We start from the raw sequence: 25,800 nt of genomic DNA on the forward strand, positions 1-25,800 counted from the left end.
AATCTCTGCTTGGACATTTTCCATACATTAGCAAAACGGCTCCTAGCCGCTTTATTTACATTTCTTCTTACTTCATTATAAACGCTACACCCCCCTTTCTTATAGTCCAGCCATTCCAGTCCACTCCCCACGTCCAGTCCAGTCCACTCCAAACCTCTCCCTCATCTCCAATATCAAGGCACAAAAACCCCAACCCCAAGAACCAAAACAGCCAGTACAAACAGCAGCGGCAGTGGGAATCCAGCAGCAGCAGTAGCAGCAGCAAGAAGAGGAACGAGTTGAACGACATTCTCATGTAAATGCCAGCAGATCGAGGGAAGCATGACCATGAGGACAACAAAGTACACTGTTTCCATTTCCATGCTGTACTCCATGTCTGCTTCTTTCATGTCGTTCATGTCCATGTTGTCGACTGCCTGAGCCTCTGAGGAGGAAAAGGGGGGAGAGAATGACAACGAGGAGGGTGAGTGGGAGGAGGAAATCTATCGTGACTTGGCTTGGGTAGATGGCTGCCGGAAGGTTTTTTTTGTTAGTCGGTCGGTGATCGTATGTGTTGAGTTCGAGTTTGGGGTTGGTGAGTTTTGGGTTTTGAGTTTGTGTTGTCGGTGACCCAGTCTCCCAAAGTTGGTGTGTAGGTATGTACTGACTGGTAGCCGCAGCTTTCTTCTTTTTTTTATTACTGTCTCCTTTTTTTCTTCGTTCCGGTGCTTTCGATCTTTGAGGTGGTCTGTTCATTATACCCAAGGTAAGTATGTTGTTGAATTGATCCGCTCTTCGCAAAAAAAAAAAAAAAAGTTCTTCCGCTGATGTAGGTAATCATGTTGTTGCTAATTGAAAGGTTGAAAACTCCATAGGTGTAAAAGTACGGGTCGCTTCTGGTTGCAGGGCAAGCCATGATGGTTGCGGATTGATGACAGCGTGAGTGCGTGGTGTCGTTTTCGAAATCTTGGATGTTCGCTGATGATGTGATGTGATGTGATTCTTGTCAAGAAGGGAATACATGGAGGACTCGAAGTAACAAGGCCCAACCGGTACAAAAGGAAGCTGCCCGACCAAGTTGACAATAACAGAAATAGGGACGAGGCAAGTAGCCCAAACTAGCGGATGAAAACCGGGAGAAAAACCTCCACCAAGCGAGATAGTCCGCCGATGATCAACATGAGATAAATGGCGACTAGAAGGTATTCATGGAGGAACATGGGAAGATATCGTCGTTGACCTTGGAAGCCGTTAAGTTTGGTATTCGCCATGGTGTTAATGTTGTTAACGTTTATCTCGTAAACCCGTGGTGGTGGTTCTTTAGCAAGAAGATCTTGATGAGGCTCGTCGTCCAGATTTCCAATGTCGTTCCGAGTCCGCCGCAGTTGTTTAAAAATAGCGGCGTTGTCCACCATTATTGTGCCGTTCCGTGATTTTATGGTAGCAAGTATCTTCTTCTTCGTCGTCAGTCTGTTAGCTACCTCTGTGCTGGCTTTGCTGGATGTGCTCGCTTTGCTCGCTTTGCTGGATGTGCTGGATTTGGTAGCTTTGCGATAAAGTGCACCAAGGACTAAAAAGAAGAAAACGCCGGCAATACAATATTGTGGAAGAGACACTGGATGACGACCTTGGATGCCGAGTTTGGTCTGCGTTGTGTTTGTATCCTGTGCCCTCTTCGAGTGTCGAGGAAAGACAACCTTCCCCCGGCCTTTGAACTTGGTTATGGCCATGATGTACTGAATGCAAGTTGAATCTTTGGAAGGGTCGTTTGCTGTTTTTCCTGATGACTATTCAAAAGAAGGCTGGATCCCTAGATGAAAGGCTGTCTGCATATGGCGTACCGGTTGTAGTCTTCCCAAAGAATGTTGTGGAATAAGTGAGTGGTGGTGACTATGTTGTTGATGTGGACTTGTAGAAAGCGTTGTGATTGTATTTCTTCCATCCTTCATATTCGACCATGTCCGTTATGCTCGGCGTGTCCATCTGATGCTCCTTCTTAGACTCATGCACCCCCTTTCCCGAGTCAACGTCCAACGCCAGGGGCAATAGACACATGCGGCCAACTATGGCCCTAGTATGGAGTCCTCGGCTACTTTTGTGATTTTGCTCCTGCCATGTTGTCGGACTCTCACTCGCTCCTGCCTGCACACTATTTTTCTTTCCGCAGCGGCAATAGCCAAGGCCAGATGAGTTGAAGGAGGGGGGAGACGAGGAGGAAGAGCCTCACGAGGAAAACCCGAAGCAATTTTCGCCCAGGACTTCTGAGTGATGTAAGTGCTCTGGGTTAAAATGCCAGTCGTCTTCGTCTTGGAATTTGCGGCTTTTGCGCTCCCAGGCATGCTAGGGGCGGCCTTTGGAAGTCTGGGAAACTCCTTAATGTTTTCGTCTGGCATTTGTTTCTGCTGTGGTGATGATAATGATGGGATTATACCGGCTTTTTGTGAGGGGTACAAATGGTTGGTGACGTGAATTCGTTGGTCTTCCAGTCGAGGTAAGAATTGGAGTCCAAAGCGACTGGCATGGCCTTGTGTCTAGTTCCCCTTTCCCATTTTGGCCGTATGTGCTGTTTATGAAATATAACACGAGGAAGGTGAAATATCCGAGCGACACATCGCTCTTCACATCAAAGATACAAAAGTGGAAACTTGAGCTTCCCTCCGGCCCAAGAACATTCTGATGCTGAGAAGTGTTGGGAACCCTTTTGCCTTGGCGAGATTCTTGGAGTCCTGGGGGTTCTTCGGAGTTCTCTGTGATGTGTGACACTTACTGTAGTTGCTTGATGTGGTCCGTTTAATTTGACTACCAACACAGACTGGTTATTCAGAATCAAATCTGCCTTTATTTGAATGAGGAGTGAGCGACAGGTGTGTGGCAAGGCGCTGCGCTGGTGATGTTAGTAATGAGATATTGGTCGAAGCCGGTCAAAGATCGTGTACTGGCCTTGTTGAAGTCCGTCTGATGTCCTGTTGAACTTCGTACGACGGCCTACGTAGTTGAAGTCCACAAAGATATCGTGATCGTGCCCTTGTCGAAGTGTGTAGGTATCGTTGCCAACATCGGTCTTCCCGTCCTACCGTACTCCCATTTATATCAACAAATTTTGTGCGCGCATTCTGAGCACTTGACTCTCAGCCGGCTGGCACGGAACGCATGATATTGGTAGCCCTAATGCATAGAAACGCTCTCGTGACAAACCATTTGTTGCGTTCAAACCCGGCTTGAACTCTTGCGAATGCGAATACTGCATTGACACAGCCACATATCTGAATACAGGTTCTTGCAACTGCCTGCGAGTCTGGTGCTGCGAGGTATGTATGTATGTAGGTCCCGTCCCCTGCAGTAGCTTAGCTTACCTTATCTTGCTCCTTCTCATGCCTCACTCAGTACTTATGTATCAAAAGGTGTCTGTGTATCACTCTCTGATTACCAACAACGGAGACAGGTGAGGCAGGCAGGCAGTCTCGGCAGATAAGTAGGAAACCTCCAGACAAGAAAAGCAAGAAAATTGAGATAAAGGGCACTGTTGTGAGACTCTCGCACTTACCATGCTGCGGTCCCTCGCCTTATCGAACAAGATTTTAAGAGGGCGGGATGGAAGAGGAACAGCCACAAAGTAGACTGGAGTTTACTCTGCACTTTACGGGTTTACCCGAGCATTAGGAAGAGTATTTGATGGATGTTTGTAAGAAGATGAAAAACCACGCAAAGAGCGAGTGCCCCGCCTGGGCTGGATGCGAATAAATACAGCATTTTTGGAATTGGGTTGGCCAGGAATCGCCAAAGGTTGACATGTAGAGGTACTCAACTATCTTCGCTTTCGATCAATTCATCGTTACCATCTATTTACTGTGACAATAACCACCCTACACCTATACCTATCTACCGCTGGGAATATCCATACTCCATACTATACTTCTACCCGCAACGCTTCATGCTTCATGCGTCTTTCTAACGTAGGTACAGTAGGTGCAGTACCTCGGTATCCTACCTCAGTATCCTACCACCCACCCCAACGCTCACCGGTCATCATCAGTCACATCCAAAGTCTCCTCGCTCGCCAGAGGCGGTGGTGGCGGTGGTGGCGGTGGTGATTATGGCAGTTTAAGATCATGACCGGCTTTATACTGCTCCTTGACTTTTCCCGATTTTTTTGCCTTTTTCCAGCCCTTCTAAGGCGCCGCCGCCGCCGCTGCTGCTACAGCAGGAGGAGCAGCAGAGGCTTCTCCTTGCTTCTCCTGTTCTTCTTCATCTGTGATAGCAGGAGTAGAATATGCTTCCCCTTGCGTTTCCTGTTCCCAATCATCCGTGACAGCAGAAAAAGAACCTTTCAGGACATCAGAAGAAGAAGAGCCTTCGTCGACAGCAGGAAACAACCATTCGTCGTCGACAGCAGAAGAAGACCCTTCACCGGTACCACCACCTCCATCACCACCAACAACAGGAGAAGAACCATTCTACTCTTGCCTCCCCTGTTCCCCACCAATACCTCTAACCCCATCACCAGCGCCAACATCATTACCAACACCACCCACCTCCGCAGCAGCAGCAGCAGCAGCCGCCGCCGCCGCCGCCTCCCTCTCCGCAACCAACACCTGCGGTCTATAAGGAATAAACCTCGACTCCGGCGGTCCCGGCGGTCCCGGCGGTAGCTTCGCAGGTACAAACGCTGATGATCCTCCCACCATGCTCGTAGGCGCCATATCATTTGGTCCGCCCCAATACGCGCCATCCGTTCCGTAACCACCGTATCCAGGAGTATTAGCACTACCCGCTGTTCCTGTTCCTGTTCCTGCCGCTGACGCTGTGATTCCCGCACCGGCAGCACTAGCGCCGAGAGCAGTCATTTCAACGCTAGTAACCGAGCCTGTTGGCTTTGCGCCACCAGCAACGGTAAACGGTCCGCCGAGACCGATGGGTTTCCTGACGGGTGTGGAGGGCATACTACTGCTCGCGCTTGCGGTTCCTCCCATTCCCATTCCTACTCCCACGCCGCCGGTGGCGGAGAGGACGCTACCGATTGTTGTTGCTGATGCTGTTGAGCTGGTAATTTCAAACGTTCCCTCGGACGTTCCGGGTGCGGGAACGGGAGGGGTGCTGACGCGGTGGACTGTCCCGAAACCAACGACATCCTTGGCTGCGCCGGTGGAAATACGTGGCGGCTTGAAGTTGAGTGTTTTGCCCTTCTTGTAGAGCGCTTCCAGGACGTCGTGGAAGCTCCCGTTAGCCATAAACTCTTCGTACTTCCTGTACAGCTTCAGAGCTGTTTGGGCATCTTCGATTGAGTCATGGGTGTTCTGTTGGATGTCTTCCTTGAGCAGATACCAGGCCAAGAAAGCGAGCGAGATCTTGCGCTGGGAAGGCGGCTTCATAAAGATGATAGACGTATCGATAACCTGATTCCTAGGCACTTGGATATTGATGACGCGGAAATCTTGGCTGAGGCCGTGGCCGAGGAACTTGCAGCCCAAGTTGACGAGGACCCAGAGCTTCTTGTAAGCAGTTTTGGGAGAAACCAGATTGCGCTGTGAGTTGATAGGGTCCAAGTCAGTGGGCGTGATGCCGGACCATTCGGTGAGGTAGTCGACGATGGTCTCTTTGATGTGGATGTAATCGTCAATGAACGCAACGCCTTCTCTGGCACCTTCGCCCCGGACCACCGAGGCACGCGCAATGGCGTGCGAGATGGGCCGGATGGTTTTAGATTTTCCGTCTTCGTCAATATGGATCTCTCTCTCCTTAAGTCGAATAAATTCCGTATCAATCGCGATGACAGTGTCGGGACCGGGGATCTCTGTCTCCCGGTCGAGTAGCTCGTATGTCTTGAGAGCGTGTGGGTTGTTATCCCTGAAGAGGACGGAGGTATCCAGACGTGTCTTCCAGTCCATATTGAACCGATGGTTGGCAGCCTTGACCTGGAACATGACGACGACCGGCATCTTCCAAGCGCTATTGAAAGTGAGGGCCTCCACCTTGGAAATGCTTCGTACTGAGAAGTCATTGAACAAGTGCCAGCGATCCTGGTCCTTGGTCTCCGGCTCTGCTCGTCCAACATTGACAGTAGCCACCAAGTGATTCTTGGACGGACTCTTCGTTTCAACATTAACCACCGTACCCACCAGCGAATATACCGTAATGTTATGTATCCCCCTGTTGAGGTGCAACTTGAGGTCATCCCCTTCATAGCAGTAAACATGGCCTTGGTCAACTATGATACCAATCTCCTCAGGCAGCCATCCGGGGGTAGACCACAGCTTGCGATGCTCAGCAGTGGTAATCTCAGTGCAGAGCGCCAAGACAGCCGGGATGTTGAAGATAATTTTGCGCTGGTCGAGGTTTTGGTAGCGCTGGCACTTGGTGCAATAACCCTTATTTACAGCCTCGTTCTCGAGTCCGGCCTTGAGCACTTGCGAGAAGGTGATGCGTTGGGCTTTCATACCGCGGATGTTTGGTTTTGCTGTCGGGTAGGAGAGCTTGTTGACAAATGTCGTCGCAGTCCTTGGACTGACATGTTGGCAGTGCATACATTTGATTTGGTACCTTGCGTCGGTCTCTAGCATTTTCTTGACCAGATCAGGAGGGTTCGGAGGTTGGTTAAGCTTGAACAAGGTCCTCTCGAGTTCGGTAGAAATTGGAGGGGTGCCCTTGTAGTCCTGACTGATCTTGTCAAAAAGGAACATGGTGAGGTTCTTCACCAGCGTGCTGGGGTTCTTGTCTTTGGCATTCTCCTCGAGGACACCACTAACAGAGGCGTTGCTGGTATGATTAAGAGCTCTGAGCATGTTAGTAGCATGGCAAGAAGGCCCTTCACCTTTCTGCAGCATGTCAAAAACATAACCCAGCTCGCACAACAGACACGGATCAGCTAGACAGGCCGTAGCAGCGTGTTGAAGTGCCATGTTTCGCAACAGAGGGGTGTAGTGCATGACCTGCAGTAGGGAGTTGGCGTAGGAGTTTGTTATGTTGTTCTCCAAGCCAGGGTATTGTGTGTTGTTGAAGAAGCTACCACCTGCGTTAGCACGTTAACCCAAAAAATATCCAGATATGTCTACTCACCCAAAGTCAAAATCATCCACACCAAACTTGCTGTACTTAATCTCGCATATCCTATATTCAGGTGGTGCCTCCGGCCTCAAACTCCAATGATCGTTGTTCGGCGTCGTCACCGCCGTCTCGGTCGTCACAAGGTGGTGGTTGTGATCTTCCGAGGCAGCCTGTGCCTCGCGAGCCTTTTCACTCAGGAACTTTGGCGCCCGTATCGTATTGGAAGTCTTCATGGTAGGCCGGGTATCTATGTACTGGTTTCTCTGCAAGCCCGTCTTGTTGGGGCCAATGTATCCCCACTCGGTCTTGGTCAAGGTGCTCAAAATGTTCGGATCGACCTGCTGCGGAGGCGCGCCCACATCGGAGATAATATCCGGCGGCAAGGCCGAGAAGAGCTGCTCACGATAGAAAGGCAAGCCGATGCGGCTCAGGGGTAGCTCGTCCAGCATGTCTGGGTCTGGCGGTAACAACGACGGCTGAGGAGGGTCCGGCAACCGGGGCGGTATTCCTATCTCCGTGAACTGGATCTTGTTGGGCGAACCCCAGATGTAAGTGTTGTGTTTGTTATCCGCAAGCGCTTTCCCTTCTCCGGTTCTCGACACATCGAAATGTAGCACCACGCCCTGAGGCTGCGTGTAGCAGACCTGGCTGTTGCTTGGGTTCAACAGGTCCGTCACATGGATCTGGCCCGCCTGGTTGACGACAATAGCCGTCGTCAACATCCTCGGGTGCATCCTGACGTGAGCGGCCAGCGGCGCAAACGGCACCGGGTTCATAGCACTCATGTTCTTCAAGTCAAAGACCTTCACGTAAGGATCTAGTATAGCCGGGGTATTGTGCGTCTGCCTGTGCGAGCCACCGCACGTAACGATGAAGTCGTTGGAGGTGTCCAGATCATTGATGTACGCTCCGTGGGCCTGCCATTGTTTCTTGATAGTGAAGTTGATAGGGTCCAATATGTTGACGGTGCCCTTGTTCGTTGCGGCGCAAATGTACCGGCTCATCTTGAGGAATGAGTAGTGGTCCTGTGTGGGCAGCTCCTTGACGACCTCGCCCTTGTTTACGTCGATGACCAACATCTTGTTCTGCCAGCCGGCCACGAGGATCTCAGACGTCCCCTTACTAGTGAAGGACATGGCGCGCAGATCCTGCATGGACTCGTGGCGGATGCTCCAGATGGGCACGCCGCTACGTGCTGCCATGTAGACGCTCCGGCTGCCGAGGAAGATGACGCCCTTGTCGACGAAGAGAAATTGACGCAGGGGCCCGTCGGTCTCGGGGTGCACCCGGAAGGCAGTGAATCGCTTGAGCTCGCGGCCGATGAAGGAGCCGGCAAAGCCCTTCTGGGTGCCTATCCATAGCAGCTCATCTTGGTTGTCGAAGGCTATCGTCGACGCGGGTCCGGCATGGTAATCTGGATGGAGTGGCGGCGGGAAGGCAACACAGCCCAGCTGTAGTAGGGAACAAGAAAAGTGTTAGCCAGAGGTCTGTCTTGTCGAGCGAGGACCTTGAGGGAAGGGAGGGAGGGAGGGAGAAGAGAGGACGGGATGCACAACGACTTGCCTGGGTCCAATCCCGAGAATCCATGTTCCGTCTAGTATGTCATCTTTGGTGCAAGGGAATACTGCTTGGAAGCAAAAGAATGTTCCCGCAGTTGGAGAACTGCAGTCGGGTTGAGGAATAGTGTGCAGTGGTGAATTGGTGAAAGAAGGACGATGTTGGTTCAGTTGTGAAGCGAATCCATTGTCCGACTCCAATCTCCCCGCCAAGATACGTACCGTCAGGGCCTGGGCTGCAGCTCTCGAGGTGCTCGTGCCCCGCTCACTACCAACCCTTGCCTTTTCACACCTGTAACCCTGACACTCGGTAGTCCTCACTCTTGGACTGCTAAGGTACCAGCATCCTCCCGTCCAACGAAGCTTCCCCTGCTGTCTACAGCGCTGACCCTGAAAGTTTTAGCGATCACCTCATGGGAATCCCCTGTGATTTTGGATCTCCAACGCTTGCAGCGCCAAGGTTGCCAAGTCCCTAGCAGGAGCTATCGAAAGTCAAAACCGAGGTCGGTTGATGTTTGCAAAGGACACTATTCGCAACTCACAACAATTTTCTCACGACATGATCATGGTGTTGAACACTCAGTTTCTGTAATCTTCAATATCGAGAGATGGCAATTATCCAAGAATTTGCCTGCACAGAATGTCGAGATTTCTCAACTACAACACCTTGATCACACATTATGTGGACGTCACTAGCAGTCGATAATAACATCAAAACAGCTACGTACGTCAAGGGATGTTCTAACAAGCAAGACTAACAGGAAAGGTATAAACGAACAAGACAAAACAGCATACGAAAAGCCATCCCATAAAACAGTCAGGAAAACGGCATGAGCCATAACCAGGATAAACCACAAAGAAAAATCCGGGCAGTACTGAGCCTCCCAAAACGCCCAACAGTTATTCTATGCGAGTCCACTCCATCACCACGGCATCACCAGCTTACTTGGTCAACCAACCCAAATAATCAGCAACAAGCAGCGTTACCATGCTATACAAATCATCGTCAGCTCAAATCCATTCACCAAGTCACGGGGGGAAAAAGAAAGGAAGAACTTACGCATGCGGCGCAATCCGCACATAATACGTCCCGAACCCTCTATAAAATCTGAAGATCCCTTCCTGCTTCGCCACCTTAGCAAAGCAATCCACCATGCCATTATACGGCAGCTTTCCATCCAGGCCTCTGGTCTGCTTCTGCAGTCTGGTCTTGACAAAGTCAAACGGCAAGCTGAAGAAACTGGCAAAGAACCCGGCCACGGCGCTCGCGCTGAGCGTCTGTGTCTTGCTCGACCACTCCGTCCTAGCCTTCAGCTGTGCCTTCGCCTCCGAGAAGAACGCCAGCTGACCAAAGTTGAGCGCCATGGCGCGCACCACTGTCGGGGCGGCGCCGGCCCAGAGGGCAGCCACGCCTTCGTTGCGCGCGATGCCGCCAAGGGCGTCGATGACCGACTTGTAGTTCTTGCGCTCGACCACGGGCTTGAGACCGTCGCTTTGCATGCGGATGAGGGCGAGATCGGCCGGGTTGCCGATCATGGCAGCGAGACCACCGGCTGCGAGACCGGCCGAGGCGCGTTCCGAGAAGCCAACCGTTTGGCCCTTCTCCTTGGCCCGCGCCGAGAGCCGGCCCATGAAGGTGTCGAAGCAGCCGATGCGGGCCGTGGTGTATACCGCTTGGCGGAGGAGACCGGCTGAGAGGCCGGTGTAGAGGTCCATGGCCTTTCCACTGGCGATGATGTCGCGGGTGACGCCGAGGGGGGTCGGCTTGGGGCCGCCGGCCTTGCCCTCGCCGGCGAGCTGGATGCGCACCTTGATCATGTCGATGGGCTGGATGACCGTCGTGGCCACCATGCCGCTGAGACCGCCGTTGGTGAAGGGGAGGGCTGCTCGAACGGCGGGAGTGTGGAGGAAGTCGGTGGCGGCGGTGACCGTCTCGGCCGTGGCGCTCTTAGCTGTGCCAACGACATCTGACGTTGTTGCGGCCTGGGCGGACTGCTTGACGGTGGACATGGTGTTTTATGATTTTGAGGCGTATGGTACTAACTTATCGACAGCAGATTTTAGGAACGGAAGAACAGGAGTAGAACAGGGACACCAGATACGTGTATGTGTCCGTCCGGAATCTCTCTTATATGTTTGTTGATGATCCTAGCGGGTACTGCAGGACTTAAAGCCATGTTAGCCCCAGCTCAAATCTCTTTTTATATGGAGTCTTCTCTGTCCTCTGCAGCAGAAGTATCTCCATATCTGACAGCAACGTGGATCATTGCTTCAGCAACCGGACATCAAAGAAGACCCCATCGGACGTGAACCGAACCAACGAGAGAAGGAAGAAAAAAGAGAAACAGGTAAGCCGTCATGTATGCCGTCAGTCCCCTGATGCCATTGTCCGGGTCCCTCCCGGGAGGAGAGGCTCCAGTGGCGGCGGCGGCTATCTTGACGGACGGCCTTGGATAGAAGAGGAATCATATCATATGGGAGCTACCCGAACAGGAAAGGGAGGGAGCTTTTCGGGACCTGTTCGGCAAACCCAACCCAATCGAAGCCAGCTCTCTGTCATCCCGCCTGAGAGCTATGACTTTGTTGACGACTTGTTGAGCAACTATGGAGCTTCTGGGGGAGGTGGTCATCGGGAAAGGTAGGGGCTCGGGACTCCCGTTCTTCTTTTGCTGCTGCTACCAGCTGCTGCATGCAGGACAATTTGGTGAGGTGGGGCCGGGCTGGTCAAGGAACACTTCCAGGATTCTACTTTTGCGGCTTCGGCAGGGCTCAACTGGGGATGTGGGGAACGGGGAGGTGGCCGGGGGTAGCTGATATGGATGGATATGGGGACTCCAGTTTGGGGATGTCGTTGTGATTTGAGAATGGGTTGTGTGGGTTTACCATGAAAGCTCTCTTCTCTGCCAGAAACAAAAAAACAAAAAAGTCACTGGGATGCTCAAAGGTGGATTTGTGGTTACTAACCATGATCCATGGCACCATCTCCAGGTCACAGACCTTGGGGTAGTATGAAATGATGAGACGGGATGCACGCAATGGATCGAACTTACTACGGGATGGAAACGGTCTCTTTTCGCAAGTGTAGGGAGCCTCCTGGTAGCTTTTCCGTCTTGCGTACGAAGCTGGCAGAGAGACTTGGGACGAAAGGCAAGTTTTGGTATTCTTCGATAACGGGTAATGTCCTGTCAACTGTATTGGTATCCGTATGCGCCGGTCGTACTGCAAGCTTATGAAGCTCTCTCGCGGTTGGATGTGAAATGTGATACCGAAATGTCAGAGCGGGGTCGCGTGCTCTGTATTGCACGGTTGGTCTTAAGGACTTTGACGGACGGTCGAGTAAAAGCGGCGAATAGTCGTTGGTAACAACCAGAAATACGACAGCAATTGATTTGAAGGTGTGGTTCGGTTCGTTTAGGAAAAGCGACTTGGTCGAAGATGGATGGAATGGTGTTGAGTTTTGGTTGATTCTTTGTCGTAACTTGAGGTCTGGTTTCGTCTTCACTGAACGACTCGGCGTGCAAATGGGAAAACAAGAGATGCTTCTGACGTGAGAGGAGCAACCAAACAAAGGAAGAAAGATGGGGAAGTTCCTGGGCCGCGGCAAAGGTTATAATGGTTCGGGTTACAGATCCATCATCTGATGAGGAGACGGGAATCGGCCTTTTATTTATACAAGATGGTCAAGTACGACTGAATGACTTGCCTTCATCCGGGTTGCTCCCATACACCACCTACACAGTTTCGCGGCGTATAAGTGGAGGAGGGACCAATGGCCGGGCTGGACGGGGGAAAGGGAGGGGCAGAGGGAAGTCTTGGAAGAGTGTGGTAACCCCGGATCTTCATGTGCCAATATGGAGGAATGAAGCACAACCTGGGCGGGATGGTGGATGGATGGAAGGAATGATTTGATGTAGGCTTACTTACAGTAGGTTGTTTGAGGTTGATAAAGGATGAGTGCAAGGCAAGCATATTCAACTAATGATACGATTTCGAATTGAGAGGCCATCAAGGTGCTCTCTTCACAATCGCAGTTGCCCTCTTCCATCCCGTGTCTGTCTATCAGATGTTTAATTAGTGAGCTGGTGTTCCTTCCTCTTCACATCTCATGTCTAACAATTCACATTCGACATCAAAACACCCATCCCACAGCAAAAGCAATCTTGACATCAACATGTGCACGTGCTGATTGCACCTCTTGTCACTGACAAGTCATAGCTTGATGCTGTACCTGTTATCCCCGGGCCGTCTCAGCACACGCACATCATCCAGCACACCTCGATAACATCAATGCGGGGGAGACCGGAACTTGGGCACAACGGACAGATGGAGAACCAGTCTTAGCAATTGTCCACGGCTCTTGAGAACGGACAAGACATCCAATAGGTGCGCCTCTATTTCCCAACCTGTTACTTTCACAGCCGACCTACCAACCGACCTTGGTGTTCCCTTCTTGGATGATTAGACATCGACAATTGCGGGGCCACCACCAGAGTCCCCTTCGCCTCTAATCGATAAGCGACGGGAATGTCACCGGACCGGATGCTTGATTGCGAATTCGCGGGACCTGGGCCTGCTGTAGGAACCCTTGAATAGGCCTTTGATCCCCTGAAGCCCCACTTCCGGTGTAAGCAGACACTTGAAACCTTACCCAAGATGGAAACAGGGCAGGCACATCTTCTTTGACCAATACTTCAACCCTCTGCTTCATGGTCCACCGTTGACTTCATTACATGAATCTTAAGTCTGTCAAATTATTGTACAATACAGAGACCTCACCGCTGACCTTTTTCAACACCAAGACTGGTCCCCCCTTTCCCCCAGTTTCACGACGTTGATCAATCGCCTGGGCATGACGTCAATGTCAATGCCTGGCTTTTGTTGCTCCTTCGCTGCAGCAACACCACGGCCCCACTATCACCAGCCCGCTAAAATGGCTGACACTTCTAGCGTCGAAACGCCTTGGGTTAGTACCGAGCGGTACCCATAGCGCTTAGCAACGGAGCAACCCGAATCCAAGTCTCAAGACCCGACCGACCCTACCGACGACGGGAATCCGTTCGTATGACCGACCGGCTCCCGAAGAACAACGCGAATGCAACCCAACCGGGTTCCTTACTCCATTGTTGCTCTCACGATGATGACTACCGATGTTATAAGCCACCCAACAGCCAGCCAAGCCAAGAACGGTCCTTACTGGTAATAGCCAAGATGATTGTCATCAAGACCCGACTACCCGTCATATCTTTCCACTTCACAACCCGTCATCAACTGCCAAGTTCCCCTTCCGTGGACCCGTCCCCGGATCCGAAAACCGCCAAGTACGGAGTTCGAGACCCGGACACTCACCGGTGGAGCCGGTGATCGGCTATCTCAGGGACGTTCGGGGGAAAGCGAAAGTTGACATTGCCGGAGCTGCATCCGAAGTCCCACTTTTTGACTACCGAGACCCCTTGTTTACCTCTACCTATTATCTGACAGGTTGGGTTGGAGTCCATCGGTCATCGTCGTCAGTTTTCCACTTTCCACTTCTCCACTTCTTTTGTCTGCTTCTAAACCCTATGAATGGGGTCCGGACGTCCCCTCAACAAGATTTTGAAACTTCGAACTCGTATTTCACACCGCTACATATGTGAGATAACACGAGAGGAAACATATAAGTCGGCGGCAGGCGCGTTTAGGATCCATAATGTTTCGTGCATATGGAGGTTTCGGTGCCGATCCGGACCCAGCAAGCAAGTGCTCTTACGACGGGACTTACGAGCCGGTGGATGTCCCGGACCCGATGGCATGACTTATCTGAGGAAAGTAACATTTTAGGTATGGATAATGATAACGGCAACGGCAACTTGAAACATGCTATCCACTTCCCTTCATCTCCCACGCGCCGTTTTATCCATCTTCTCTTCATTCTCTTCTTGCAAATACCATGGCCCTGAAGTTCGGGATTCCTTGTTAACATGTCTTGCTTGTAGTAAGTACTAACAAGACACTCCAGTAACATTCTCTCCGGTCGGCGGAATGTCGTGGGCTCTCTCGCAAGCGGTCCTTGTTTAAGATGCGCTTGATACAAGTGAATAGGGTCTAACTGCCCTTGAGACTCCTCTCCTTAACGCCGCGGAGAGGAAAATGGAAGAGAGGAGGAGAAAGGAACGCAACAAGAAAACACGATGAAAACAACGGAAAGGAAAGAGGAAGGATACAAAAAGAATACGGAAAAAAAAAAAAAAAAAAAAAAAAAAACCAAACAACGGCTACAAAAAATCACGGAGGAGGACAGACTAACAAAAATAACGACCTCACGAATTTAAGTCAACAGCCTCGTGGTGACCTCTCACCTTGGCCACAACCTACATATCTTCATTGTATCAGTGTCTTTTGTCAAATGCTTCCCATAGAAAGTAACAAACATCTGACAGGCAAATGACATGCCAAAACAGGACAAGGAGGGCTTTTGACAAGTAAAGAGCCTGCTGGTGTACTTCGTCGGTCTCTCACCATATGAACAAATTCGATTATCAACCATGGTTGGCCTCAGTCCTACTGGGTCTGGTCAGAGTTCACCTAGGTATGGCACGCCCCACGACAGGTATAGACCTAGTATCTCGGACATGACCTTAGTCGAGTACATCTCAAGTGAGGGTTGAGGAGTACTGTACTGACCTTAGACTTTCAAGGGATGTTTCAGTTCATTTGGAAAATCATACAAAAATCTGATCTGGAACCACTCCAGGACCGATGATGACTGTCTATCAGAGACTCATGTTCTCCTCTTCCCATGTAAAGGATGAAGCATAAATCTAGGAAGGAAATCGAGATTCCTAAAGCTGAGTAGTTCAAGTCATCTCATAGCTGAGCTCATTTCCTTTATTTCCTTCTTCTTTATCTCCCCTTCTTCCTCAACATTAACGGTGATATAGGGGAGCTTATAATGCTTAAAATAGTGAAATGGAGCAAAACTATAGCAATAAAAAAAAGAGACTATACTATATAAAGAGTATAGTAAGGGGTAGATTTAGTGTTGGGAGCTTGTTACGAACTTATGAGGACACACGGACCAACCACAGCGCCGGTAGCACAACCGGCCTAAACGGGTTAGGTCGTGTCACCCTCCCAGGCCAACAAGGACAAAGAGGCACACGCATGGGGCTCACTCGTGTAACGGGCTCACGGTGAGCCACTGCTCACGATGAGCCACTGCTCACAGTGAGCCAGGAGGGCATCGTGAGCCACCACACACTAGATAGACCTATGGGGCTCGACAAGAGCATCCGGAGACAGATATCTCGCAGAGGGCGAGCAGGTATAAAGGGACTACGGGAGAACTCAGATTGTCAGATAGTTCGACAGTAGTCAATAGATCATTATCACCCGAGACCAGTATTACGAGCATACTTGTTGTGAACCCTTTGGCTTCACCGAACAGCACTGATAGTCTTTACCTTCAAACTATCCCACTTAGGCAGATCAGACTGCCGTTCGTCACACTACTACATCACTAGGCTGTGTTCCAAAAGGATACAAGTAACCGAAGCTGGCAATTTAGTCGCTCAAGTGGTCTTATATAGTTGTGATGGCAGTCAAGAGGCACAACTGCAAGGCTGCCATCACATGTATTACCTTGTAGTATAGAAGGCTGATTGAACTATTCCTTTTACGAAATTAGTCAACTTAGCTCCCACAGAATGTGCTAGAATACAGAGGTTTTGCCACTGTATTCTGCGATTCTCTAACTTGTTTAGCATGCCTTCTAGACTAATTTGTCATTATAGAATGTACCAGAAGCTCATAAGTTCAGTTCATTCCTTTTATAGTATAGCGCTCCTACAAGCACTTCTATTAATTTATAAAAGCTTCTACGCTCTGGAAGCTTTTAAATACTTAACGTTCGTATATATAAAGACCTCTTCTCTCCTTCAGTTAGTTACTCCTTTACTAAGCAAGCAAACACAATCCAAGCAATATAATATAGTCTACTCCTATAGTGCAGAGTTTGTAATGGCAGCCTTGTAGTTGTGCTTCTCGACTGCCACCACAACTATTTAAGACCACTTGAGTGACTGAATTGCCAGCTTCGGTTACTTGTATCCTTTTGGAACATAGCTTAGTGATGTAGTAGTCCGCCAACGTCATGACAGAGTTCACTGTAATCTTCTGTCTTGAGAGCAGAGTTCTTTTTAAGACCTCTTTACAACATCTCTCTATTATCTTTGCAACTACGCCACTTCCTTTAACACTGCTGTCATACTTCCTACTGCTTCCTTCAGCACTGCTATCGTACTGTCATGGCGCTGGCGGACTATTACATCACTAGGCTAAGTTCCAAAAGAATACAAGTAACTAAAGCTGGCAATTCGGTCGCTCAAGTGGTCTTATATAGTTGTGATGGCAGTTGAGAGGCACAACTGCAAGGCTGCCATCACACGTACTTTCTATCGCTTCCGCTCCGCTCTGGTACAAGTGTATAGTCCACTGTAGTATCTCTATACTAGTGCTATTATTATAAGCCAGTTATGGCATTGCAGCAAACAAATAATAATAATAATAATAACAATAATAATAACGACAGGAATAGCAACAGCAACATTGACGGCGACAACGACAACGATAGCAATAGCGATGGCGATAGCGGCCGAGATATAAGGTAGTGATGGTAGTGGTAGTAGTAATGAACTTGGTGGTTTTGGACTTCGGCGGGTGGAAGCTAGAGGAAGGCGCGGGTTTAGCTTTTGGTCAGATTTCACTAGTTTGCATTAGCGGGAGCCAGCCAACCAATCAGGTATAATCTCTTATTTCCAACGCTTAAGATATTCCCAACGCTTAAGCTCTTTGCAACGGTTAACCTCAGAGAGGAGCGTGATTCAGAGCCAACGCTTGGAACCGTTTAACCGTTGTAAACTGGCCAGATTACCGGTAATGAACTTGATTCTCCATCACTCATCTCTCAATCCTCATCCTCCATTTCTCGTTCACTCTTCAGTCTTCAGGACTTAGAATTAGACTTTAGTACCCAGTGCTAGGAAACGTAGTCAGCCGTCCACCATCAACGACAATGACGTTTCCGTTCAAGTACGCTCCGGCCCGCGAAGCCAGGTACAAGATCTGGCCGGCCATGTCGAATTCGTCGCCCATCCGGCCGAGAGGCACGGTCTTCTTGTCGAGAGGAATCACGCCTCCGCCGGTCATGGAGCCGCCGGCGGCTTGGACGATGGGAGCGGCCATTTCCGAGGGGAAGACTTTTTTTTCCGCTTCGGAGTTAGTGGCTGTGGAATAAAAAATGGGATAAAGTAGGCGGAAAGGTGATGGGATAGGATGGGGTGAGAGGTGATGGAAGATGGTGAGAACTTACGGCCGGGGCATAGTACGTTGCAGCTGTGAGAGAGATGGGAGGTTAGCATGTTTTTCGTTGAAAAGCGGCAGATTATCCGTGATCAGAGAAGATCCAGCTAAAGAGATGAAGCTGGGAAGCGTCATGGGGTTGACTTAAACGGACACTCGTCCTAAAAACCCTTTCCTGACTGGCTGACTGGTTCTTCCCCGGTTCTTCTCACCCGAAAATCGCCCGTCCCGTCCAACTTTCACCTTCTCGGCCTTCTCTCTCTTCGCCTCTCTCTTCACCTCTCTCTTCACCTCTCTCTTCACCTCTCTCTTCACCTCTCTCTTCACCTCTCTCTTCACCCCTCTCTTCACCCCTCTCTTCACCCCTCTCTTCACCCCTCTCTTCACCCCTCTCTTCACCCCTCTCTTCACCCCTCTCTTCACCCCTCTCTTCACCCCTCTCTTCACTTCTACCCCTCTACCTTCACCAACCAAACCAACCCAAACCAACCTAAAAAAGACAAAGAAAAAAAAAGAGAAAGGACTCACCGAATCCCCCACCTGGGCAACAACACAGCCAACTGCTTCCCGACATGCGTAGCCGCCGCCTTGGACGCTCCATAAGCCCACCCCCCAGGAGCAGCCTTATTAAAAGCCGCAATGGAACTGGTAACCACAATCTGACTTGAGCTTTCCCTCCAAACACCACCCCCTTCCTTCTTCCCTTCATGCCCCCCTGGCTTGCCCGCTTCCTCCCCAGAAGCGAGTTTGTTTCCCTTTTCCAAAAGCTCCAAACAAGCCATAGCCGTATACCACACACTGCCCACGTTCACCTTGAACGTCGTCTCCCACTCCTTGTCGAAATCCACCGCCAAGTTCTCCTCGCGGAATTGTTGGAGGGTTTTCGGTTCGCCGGTTTCCTTGTTGACGGCTGATACTTGCGGACCGCCGACGCCGGCGTTGCAGGCTAGCAGGTTTAGGTAGCCGGTGTAGGGGTCTGCGGAGATTTGTGAGACCAAAGAGGCGAGGGAGGTGGGGGAGGTTACGTCGCATTCTAGAGGGACGACGACGGGTTGGGACTGAGAGGTAGAGGTGGTGGGGAGGGAGCTGTTGATGCGGTCGGCGGCTTCTTGGAGGACGGAGAGGCGGCGGCCAGCGATGTAAATCCTTTTGGCGCCGGCGGAGGCGAGGGATTGGGTAAGCATTAGGCCGATTCCTACATTATGGTGAGGAGGTTTGTTAGTGACTGGTGAGACTGGTGAGAGGATAGGTGGGAGGAGAAAGGAGGCATTACCGGAACCACCGCCCGTGACGAGAGCGACGAGACCCTTGACGGAGAAGAGGTTGCTCACGTCGATGGGAGGCGCGGTGGCTTGATTGGCTGTTACGGGGGCGGACATGGTGACTTTGCTCAGGCGTTGAGAGATAATCTGGGTGGTTTAGGTTTGGGATGTGAGTTTGGTTTTTCGGGGAACTGGCGAAGTCGAGTATCTGTTTGCCTAGTTAGTAACTACACTTCCACGACTTTGTACCAGCACTTTTGCAAAGAGAAGGATTTGGGGAGTGAAGAAACAGTTGAGATGCTGATATCCCGAAATCGCACTTCAAATTTGATGGAAGCTCCGGGTTTGTCATGATGTCATGAGAGCGGGAATATGAGAACTCACCTCTGTCGTGACCTTTTCAAACAGTCAACGTTCGTGCAAACTTTCCAGAAGTCTAGGATAACAGAGAGACTATTTCTTAGACACCGGTGATTCTTATATAAAAGTCTATTGTCCTTATCGTAGACTCACATCTCTTCTTCCCCTCATACGCTCGGTAGCCTCCGGAGTGGACCCGATCATTCGGCCCCTCCTCCGTTCGGCATCTCCTTCCGACGGGAATAGCTCGTCATCGGCCCCCGCTCTCCCCCGCATATTCCTCGGGGAGTTTCTCGAGCTTCTGTGTTTTCATTCGGGATGGTTGACTAATGTCAGGTACCGTTTTCCTTAAAACATTGCCGAGTGAGGCGTAGTGAAATGATGGCCGTCATGGACCTAGGTTTTACGGTGCTCCCTTATAACGAAGTACAGTCCAATATACTACTGGTTTGTTTGTTAGCTCGAGATATCTGGTTAACTCCCTAGGCATTTACATATCTATTTGATCCCTATCGTCGAATAACTGAGACGGTGTCTTGCCTTGCATATGCCTTTTCAAAAACTTGATATGCTATATTGAATTTGGTTAATGCCTTCATCGTATATAGTCATCAATTTCCGTCCCTTTAGGGTTTGTGATAGTTTGGGATTGGTCTCGTCCAGTATGCTAGGCGTACTAAGCCAACAAACAAAAAACCCAGCGTTAGATTGTAGAGGTAGGGACATCACATATCACTTAAAAAGCAAGCAACAAGAATCTGAATACCGAAGATAACCCGGGCTTTCCAAACGTAAAAACAACTTTTTCATTCCAACTGGTATTTTGCTCTATCTCCCTAGTGCTTCGCCTGGAAGAACGTAACATGACCCTAATAAAGCTTTCCGTTCGCCATCTAAGCAGTGGCATCGGTGATGAGCTTGGTAATCTTGCCAATGGCAATGGTTTGACCCTGCGGTAGTTGTTAGTATACGTATCTAAGCGAACAGTAGGTGGACAAAAACATACCTGATCACGGAGGGTAAAGCGACCCATCTGGGGATAATCCTCGAACCTCTCAACACACACGGAGCCGGCACCGCCGGTGACCTCGAGACGAGCAATGATGCTATCACCCTTCTTGGCGTGCGAAGGAGGAACCTTGGACTTCCTGCCGGTACCCTTCTGGAGCTTGTGGAGGAGAGCGGCGAAAGTAACCTCCTCGATAGCGGCGTGGACGTGGAGCACGCAGTTAAAGCCGGCAGTCAAAATGGTCTTGAGGTCAAGGATGCGGATCTGAGCCTCGAAAGCGGTGACGTTGTGCACAAGACGCTTGGGCGAGCAAAGGACGAAACCGGGCGTGATCTCTTCCTCTTCGATGCCACGGAGACGCATACGGACTTGCTCACCGCACTGGGCAACGGGAATTTCATCTTCGGTCTCGCCATAGAGGGCCGAGATATCGACCGACTGCTTGTTGGGCATCATGATCAAGCTCATGCCCTTCTTGACCACACCAGCCTCGATCTTACCCTCAATCATGGTACCCATATCACGGTACTTGCCAGCAACGGCCATCATGAAGGGGGCGTTGACCTTGCGCTCGAGAGCGCTCATGTTATCAAGGTACTCGAGCAGCGAGGGGCCATCGTACCAGGGGCAGAGGTCCTTGGGGACACGGTCCTTGATACCGTAGGTCATCTGGGCAGCAATGGGCATGAAGAAGACATCCGTTTTAAGGTTGTAACCAGTACCCTTCAAGAACTGAGCCAGCTTGGTGGTGCATTCCTTATAGCGCTCCTCAGACCATTCGACGGTAGGGTCGTCCATCTTGTTGATGACGACGACGAGCTTGTTGACACCCTGGGTCTTGGCCAACATGGCGTGCTCACGGGTCTGACCGCCCTTCTCGAAACCGGTCTCGTACTCACCCTTGCGGGCAGAAATGACGAGGATACCAACATCGGCCTGGGAAGCACCACCAATCATGTTGGGGACATAGGTCTTATGGCCGGGAGCATCAAGAATGGAGTACTTGCGCTTGTCGGTCTCGAAGAAACCGCGACCAACCTCGACAGTCTTACCCTTGGCACGCTCCTCGTTGGTCAAATCAAGAGCCCACGAGAGGTACCAGGTCTCACGACCCATATCCTTGGCTTCCCTCTTGTACTTGTCGAGAGTACGCTGGTCAACCATGCCGGTGACGTAGAGAATGGCACCACCGAGCGTGGACTTGCCGGCATCGACGTGACCGATGAAGATGATGTTCATATGCTCCTTGCCGTAGATTTCCTTGAGCGTCTCGTCGTCAACATCGGCGGTCTGGATTTCCTTCTCAACAGCATCGACGTCACGAACAACCTTGGAGCCGGAGTTAGCGGTCGAAGGGCTGGCGCGGCCGGAAGAGGGAGCGGGCGAAGTCTTGCCGCTAGCAGCAGCAGAGTCGGACTTCTCAACGGCCTTGATGGCAGCAACCTTGGCGGCGGCCTCAGCGGTACCCTCCTTCTTAGCAGCGTCCTTCTTGGGCTCCTCCTTCTTGGGCTCCTCCTTCTTGGGAGCAGTGCCGCCGATGGAGAGAACCTTGGCGGCGGGCTTGGGGGCATCACCACCGATGCTCAGGACCTTGGCAGGGGCATCGCCTCCGATGGAAAGAACCTTGGCGGGAGCGGCAGCAGCCTTTGGTTGCGCCTGGGCAGCGGGCTGCTCTGGCCTCTTAACGATCTGAGGAGCGGGCTTGGGAGCATCGCGGTTCTGCTGTTGCCTCTGCTGGTATCCCTGGTTTTGCTGGTAACCACCGTATTGTTGTTGCTGGCCTGATGCCCATATCTATCAGCTAGAGTTCCTCCATTTAAACGGATGCACAAGCGGCCTACCGTAGCCCTGGTTATATCCCTGCTGACCGTAGACAGCGCCGTAGCCCTGCTGCTGCTGGTTGTTGTACTGTCCGTAGCCCTGCTGTCCGTACTGGGGGTAGCCGCCGCCGTAGCCCTGCTGGCCGCCGCCGTAGTATTGCTGCTGCTGCTGCTGCTGCTGCTGCTGCTGCTGCTGGTACTGGGGGGTGAAGCCGGGAGCGTTGAACTGGCCGGGAGTGAAGGCGGGGGCGTTGGGGGTGAAGGCAGCGGCGCCGGGACGGAAAGTGCCAGCGTTGATGTTCATCTGCTGCTGGGTCTGGCGCGCCAGGCGCTCGTCCTGGTCGGCGGCATCCTCCCAGTTGTTTTGGACGTTGCCGGACATGTTGGGTAGTGGTCGCGTGTGTGAGTCGCGAATGGATACCGGCGGGATATGTCTGGTCTCGAGGTCTCGCTCGTGGACTGGAGAGTGGTGAGAAGAAGAGGGATGGTCAGCAAGATGGATTCCGAGTTTGTCGAATGGGTCGCGAGATGTTTAGAATTGCGACTTGGGCGAGGAGGGAATCGGGCAGTTCAAATAGACATGAAATTATACTGGAGCGGGAAATGTTAGCTGATGCGACCACAGCCCTATATCAACCATAGACCGCACTTACCCTGATGACCTGTACTCGGAGTGACCTGTCGCGTCCAACTATAAGCGAGGGAAAGAGTCGAAAGAGAGATTTGGGTCAAAGAATCGCTGGCATGGAAAGGGCTGCCCCACCGTTGATTGGGGAGACCGTGGTGGCGGGGAACATGACAATTTTTTGTCCCATTATTCACTGTGCGTGCCGGCGGTAACAGAGTTACACACGGTGCAACCCGGGGGAAGTCACTCGCCGAAGAGTGTGCCTAAACGCGGCATTCAATGAATTGGATCAGCAGAATTACAGTGCGAACTTCTGCAACGAACTGGTCCCCTAGTGTCTCTTGGCGCATGCACTGTCCCAGGGCCGTGAACTCAAAAGAGACGAAAGCCTGGACCCGCCAACCAACGTCACTCTTCCACTTGCGCAGGCAACCACGGGCATCGAGGAACTGGGAACGGGCATCAAACGGAGGACGGGACGAACACTAACAATTACCTTACCTTATCGCTTCACAGGCTGGAGGGCATCTTCATTCGTACATAAAACTCCCCCAAAGAGGACACAGGAATATGATAGACACACCAATTAAATAATCACACATTTTTATTTGACCGGACAGGAAGCAAACCATGGACGCACTGTTGGCCAAGCTCGGGTCTCATGCGGTCAACTACGCCATCAGATCGGGCATCGCACTCACTTCCACCTACGCCGTCAACCAGTGCTCGAGGCTGCTCAAGACGGTCGACGACAAAGGAGTATACACGGAGCTCAAGAAGCTACAGAAGCTCTTGGATAGCAAGATCAAGGTGAGTGGTCATTATCCCGGATCCAACAATGCTAAGGGCTAGTCCAACAAAGACACTGCTCGCTAACAATCATGTCAGATCGTTTCACCAGCTATTGACCTGATCGAGTTCAAGTACGCCTCATACTTCTCCTTACTTACCTTATCCTTGACTCGTATCGATGTAACTAACATATGTTCAGATCTGGCCGTGGCAATGTCTTCCTCGAGGCAGCTGTGCCTCTTGCCAAGTCTCTCCATCGAGACATCATTTCTCTCGGAAAGCGGCTAAACGATGCTGCTACTGCCGAAGAGAGCTCCCGCTCCGAGGGCAAGAAAGCCCGGATGTCGGAAGCTCACCACTTTGAGCTGCTAACAATTATGAAGGAGATGAAGGAACTACTGGCTCGCATAGACAGAGAGATCCCTCTGATCCAGCTCGCCATCACTGCCTCTGGAGAGAGGATGAACACTACAGTGAACGCTGGCATCTCTCCGTCGAGGCTGATGCAGGCGAGTGCCTTCTTGTCATTCGGAGACTCACACTTTGTGAACAACCCCAACCGAGCAGTCCCCATCGGACCATCCTTTACACTATCTCTTTACATGCTCTTCCGCGGTCATTCCAGACTTAGCGGTGCCAGTTCCGCTCCTGCCACTCCTAGCACCGGAAGCAAGACATGGACTAGGGAGCAACCATATGGCGTTGGCGAAGGCGAACGGAAACCTATCTGGCAGGAAGTGGTACACAAGGCTCGTGTACGGCTGGTTCGTACACCGCTAGGCTGGAAGTTTGACAAGACTCGCGGATACTGCCCCGGTGAGTCTTCTGATGGGCACGTGAACGGGTATAATGCTACTGTTGATTCGGCCCTTTCGCAGCTTGGTCGCCCAGACGAGTATGCCTATCACTTGGAGATCATTGAAGATCTTGACGACGGGCGTGTTCATGAGGATGATGAGGCACATGGACCATTCGATGGCGTTGACTTGGCTGGAATCCGAGACTCAATCCCTATGCACCAGGTATCCAAGATATTCTACACCGACACAGGACGACTCCTGAATATTGGTAACGCCGAGGAAGGAGACAACAACCCGGTGCTACTCCTGAAGAGAGACCTCCACGCTCCAGATCCGATCGAGCTCAAACGCCAATGGTACGCCGACCCGGACGAACAGGCAGAGGGATCAGAAGGAGAAACAGCATACGAAACCGCTGAAGACGACGAACAAGCTATTCTCGACGCGCAACTGCTGGCGGAAACCAAGTCTACTGAACTTGCGGCCGCGGCAGAAGAAGGTCGATTGAGAAAAGCACTGGGTCTACCATCACATCTAGACCCGGAATGGCTCGCCCTGGAGGTCTTTGTCGAGAACGAAGACGAGTCCGACGATGACGACGATGGTGATGATAAGTCCAGCATCCGGTCCTCCAAGTCAGCTACACCACGCGACAAGGTGGTCGACTCGAAACTCATCGATCAAATCCGCAACGTTTCTTTACAGCCATACCCCAACACGCCTCCAAACCAAAGAAAATACGTGCCCTCCCCTCTCTCATCGACATCATCATTACCAGGCCCGGGAGCAAACGGCAAGCAGTTGTTCCAAACACCGACACAAGTACAAGGGGCGCAGAAAGAACCCAACAGCATGGACTCGTTCGTGGCTAGGTCACCGTTCGGTGCTATTACCTCTTCGCTGTCGCTCATGGAAATGTTGATACGACTCTGCAGTCTGCAAGAGTTCCAGCAGACGTCTCACTTGTCGATTCCAGACCATATTCTTACCTTTTTCTTGGAGGAGACGTCAACAACGGGACTAAGGGGGGAAGCGAAGTGGGATGTGCGGCATGAGGCGAAGATGCGTATGGGCTTTGATCCTTATACTGATACCCCTACTAAGTCAACTTGAGACGATGAGGAGGGAACGAAGAACAAACGAGGCAATCTTGACAGATACAGGAGGGATTAATAGATTATGCCCCAATCCTAAAAGTCTCTCAATACAACGAAGAT

At 51.2% G+C, this 25,800-nt stretch overlaps 5 protein-coding genes across 5 annotated transcripts; 1 reads left to right on the forward strand and 4 right to left on the reverse strand.

Annotated features, from left to right (window-relative positions):
• Positions 1-3,839: 3,839 nt before the first annotated feature.
• Positions 3,840-8,607, reverse strand: SMAC4_03429 (uncharacterized protein; the record flags this gene model as incomplete). Its single annotated transcript, XM_066089944.1, has 3 exons — positions 3,840-6,978; positions 7,033-8,434; positions 8,565-8,607. The coding sequence occupies 3 exons, from the start codon at positions 8,605-8,607 to the stop codon at positions 4,434-4,436; spliced, it is 3,990 nt and encodes a 1,329-aa protein (XP_065947684.1). The 3' UTR covers positions 3,840-4,433.
• Positions 8,608-9,175: 568 nt separating this feature from the next.
• SMAC4_12602 (uncharacterized protein) lies at positions 9,176-12,193 on the reverse strand. The gene is made up of 3 exons (XM_003353063.2): positions 11,627-12,193; positions 9,637-10,742; positions 9,176-9,567 (listed from the first exon to the last, which is right to left on the reverse strand). The coding sequence occupies exons 2-3, from the start codon at positions 10,584-10,586 to the stop codon at positions 9,519-9,521; spliced, it is 999 nt and encodes a 332-aa protein (XP_003353111.2). The 5' UTR covers positions 10,587-10,742; positions 11,627-12,193; the 3' UTR covers positions 9,176-9,518.
• Positions 12,194-17,329: 5,136 nt separating this feature from the next.
• SMAC4_03428 (uncharacterized protein) lies at positions 17,330-19,732 on the reverse strand. Its single transcript, XM_066089943.1, has 4 exons — positions 19,559-19,732; positions 18,441-19,382; positions 17,923-17,945; positions 17,330-17,809 (listed from the first exon to the last, which is right to left on the reverse strand). Exons 2-4 carry the CDS (start codon positions 19,289-19,291, stop codon positions 17,577-17,579), a joined length of 1,107 nt encoding a protein of 368 aa, XP_065947685.1. The 5' UTR covers positions 19,292-19,382; positions 19,559-19,732; the 3' UTR covers positions 17,330-17,576.
• A 244-nt stretch (positions 19,733-19,976) lies between these two features.
• Positions 19,977-22,777, reverse strand: SMAC4_03426 (uncharacterized protein). The gene is made up of 3 exons (XM_024655465.2): positions 22,385-22,777; positions 20,541-22,324; positions 19,977-20,484 (listed from the first exon to the last, which is right to left on the reverse strand). Exons 1-3 carry the CDS (start codon positions 22,743-22,745, stop codon positions 20,428-20,430), a joined length of 2,202 nt encoding a protein of 733 aa, XP_024511350.1. The 5' UTR covers positions 22,746-22,777; the 3' UTR covers positions 19,977-20,427.
• Positions 22,778-23,397: 620 nt separating this feature from the next.
• Positions 23,398-25,781, forward strand: SMAC4_03425 (uncharacterized protein). Its single transcript, XM_003353059.2, has 3 exons — positions 23,398-23,801; positions 23,880-23,914; positions 23,983-25,781. The coding sequence occupies exons 1-3, from the start codon at positions 23,622-23,624 to the stop codon at positions 25,694-25,696; spliced, it is 1,929 nt and encodes a 642-aa protein (XP_003353107.1). The 5' UTR covers positions 23,398-23,621; the 3' UTR covers positions 25,697-25,781.
• Positions 25,782-25,800: the final 19 nt, after the last annotated feature.

This window comes from Sordaria macrospora, chromosome 7, assembly GCF_033870435.1.
Source record: "Sordaria macrospora chromosome 7, complete sequence".
Lineage (NCBI taxonomy): Eukaryota > Fungi > Ascomycota > Sordariomycetes > Sordariales > Sordariaceae > Sordaria > Sordaria macrospora.

Excerpts from the sequence above, each read along its gene's own strand:
- SMAC4_12602 (XM_003353063.2), bottom strand. The coding sequence starts at position 10,586 with ATGTCCACCGTCAAGCAGTCCGCCCAGGCCGCAACAACGTCAGATGTC. Across the intron at positions 9,568-9,636 it reads GTGCGGATTGCGCCGCATGC|CATGGTAACGCTGCTTGTTG; the intron begins GTAAGTTCTTCC and ends TGATTTGTATAG.
- SMAC4_03426 (XM_024655465.2), bottom strand. The coding sequence starts at position 22,745 with ATGTCCGGCAACGTCCAAAACAACTGGGAGGATGCCGCCGACCAGGAC. Across the intron at positions 22,325-22,384 it reads GGGATATAACCAGGGCTACG|GCCAGCAACAACAATACGGT; the intron begins GTAGGCCGCTTG and ends TATGGGCATCAG. Across the intron at positions 20,485-20,540 it reads GCTTTACCCTCCGTGATCAG|GGTCAAACCATTGCCATTGG; the intron begins GTATGTTTTTGT and ends CAACTACCGCAG.
- SMAC4_03428 (XM_066089943.1), bottom strand. The coding sequence starts at position 19,291 with ATGTCCGCCCCCGTAACAGCCAATCAAGCCACCGCGCCTCCCATCGAC. Across the intron at positions 17,946-18,440 it reads TTGCCCAGGTGGGGGATTCG|CTGCAACGTACTATGCCCCG; the intron begins GTGAGTCCTTTC and ends TCTCTCTCACAG. Across the intron at positions 17,810-17,922 it reads CAACGTACTATGCCCCGGCC|TCTTCCCCTCGGAAATGGCC; the intron begins GTAAGTTCTCAC and ends CGGAAAAAAAAG.
- SMAC4_03425 (XM_003353059.2), top strand. The coding sequence starts at position 23,622 with ATGGACGCACTGTTGGCCAAGCTCGGGTCTCATGCGGTCAACTACGCC. Across the intron at positions 23,802-23,879 it reads TCTTGGATAGCAAGATCAAG|ATCGTTTCACCAGCTATTGA; the intron begins GTGAGTGGTCAT and ends CAATCATGTCAG. Across the intron at positions 23,915-23,982 it reads ATTGACCTGATCGAGTTCAA|ATCTGGCCGTGGCAATGTCT; the intron begins GTACGCCTCATA and ends ACATATGTTCAG.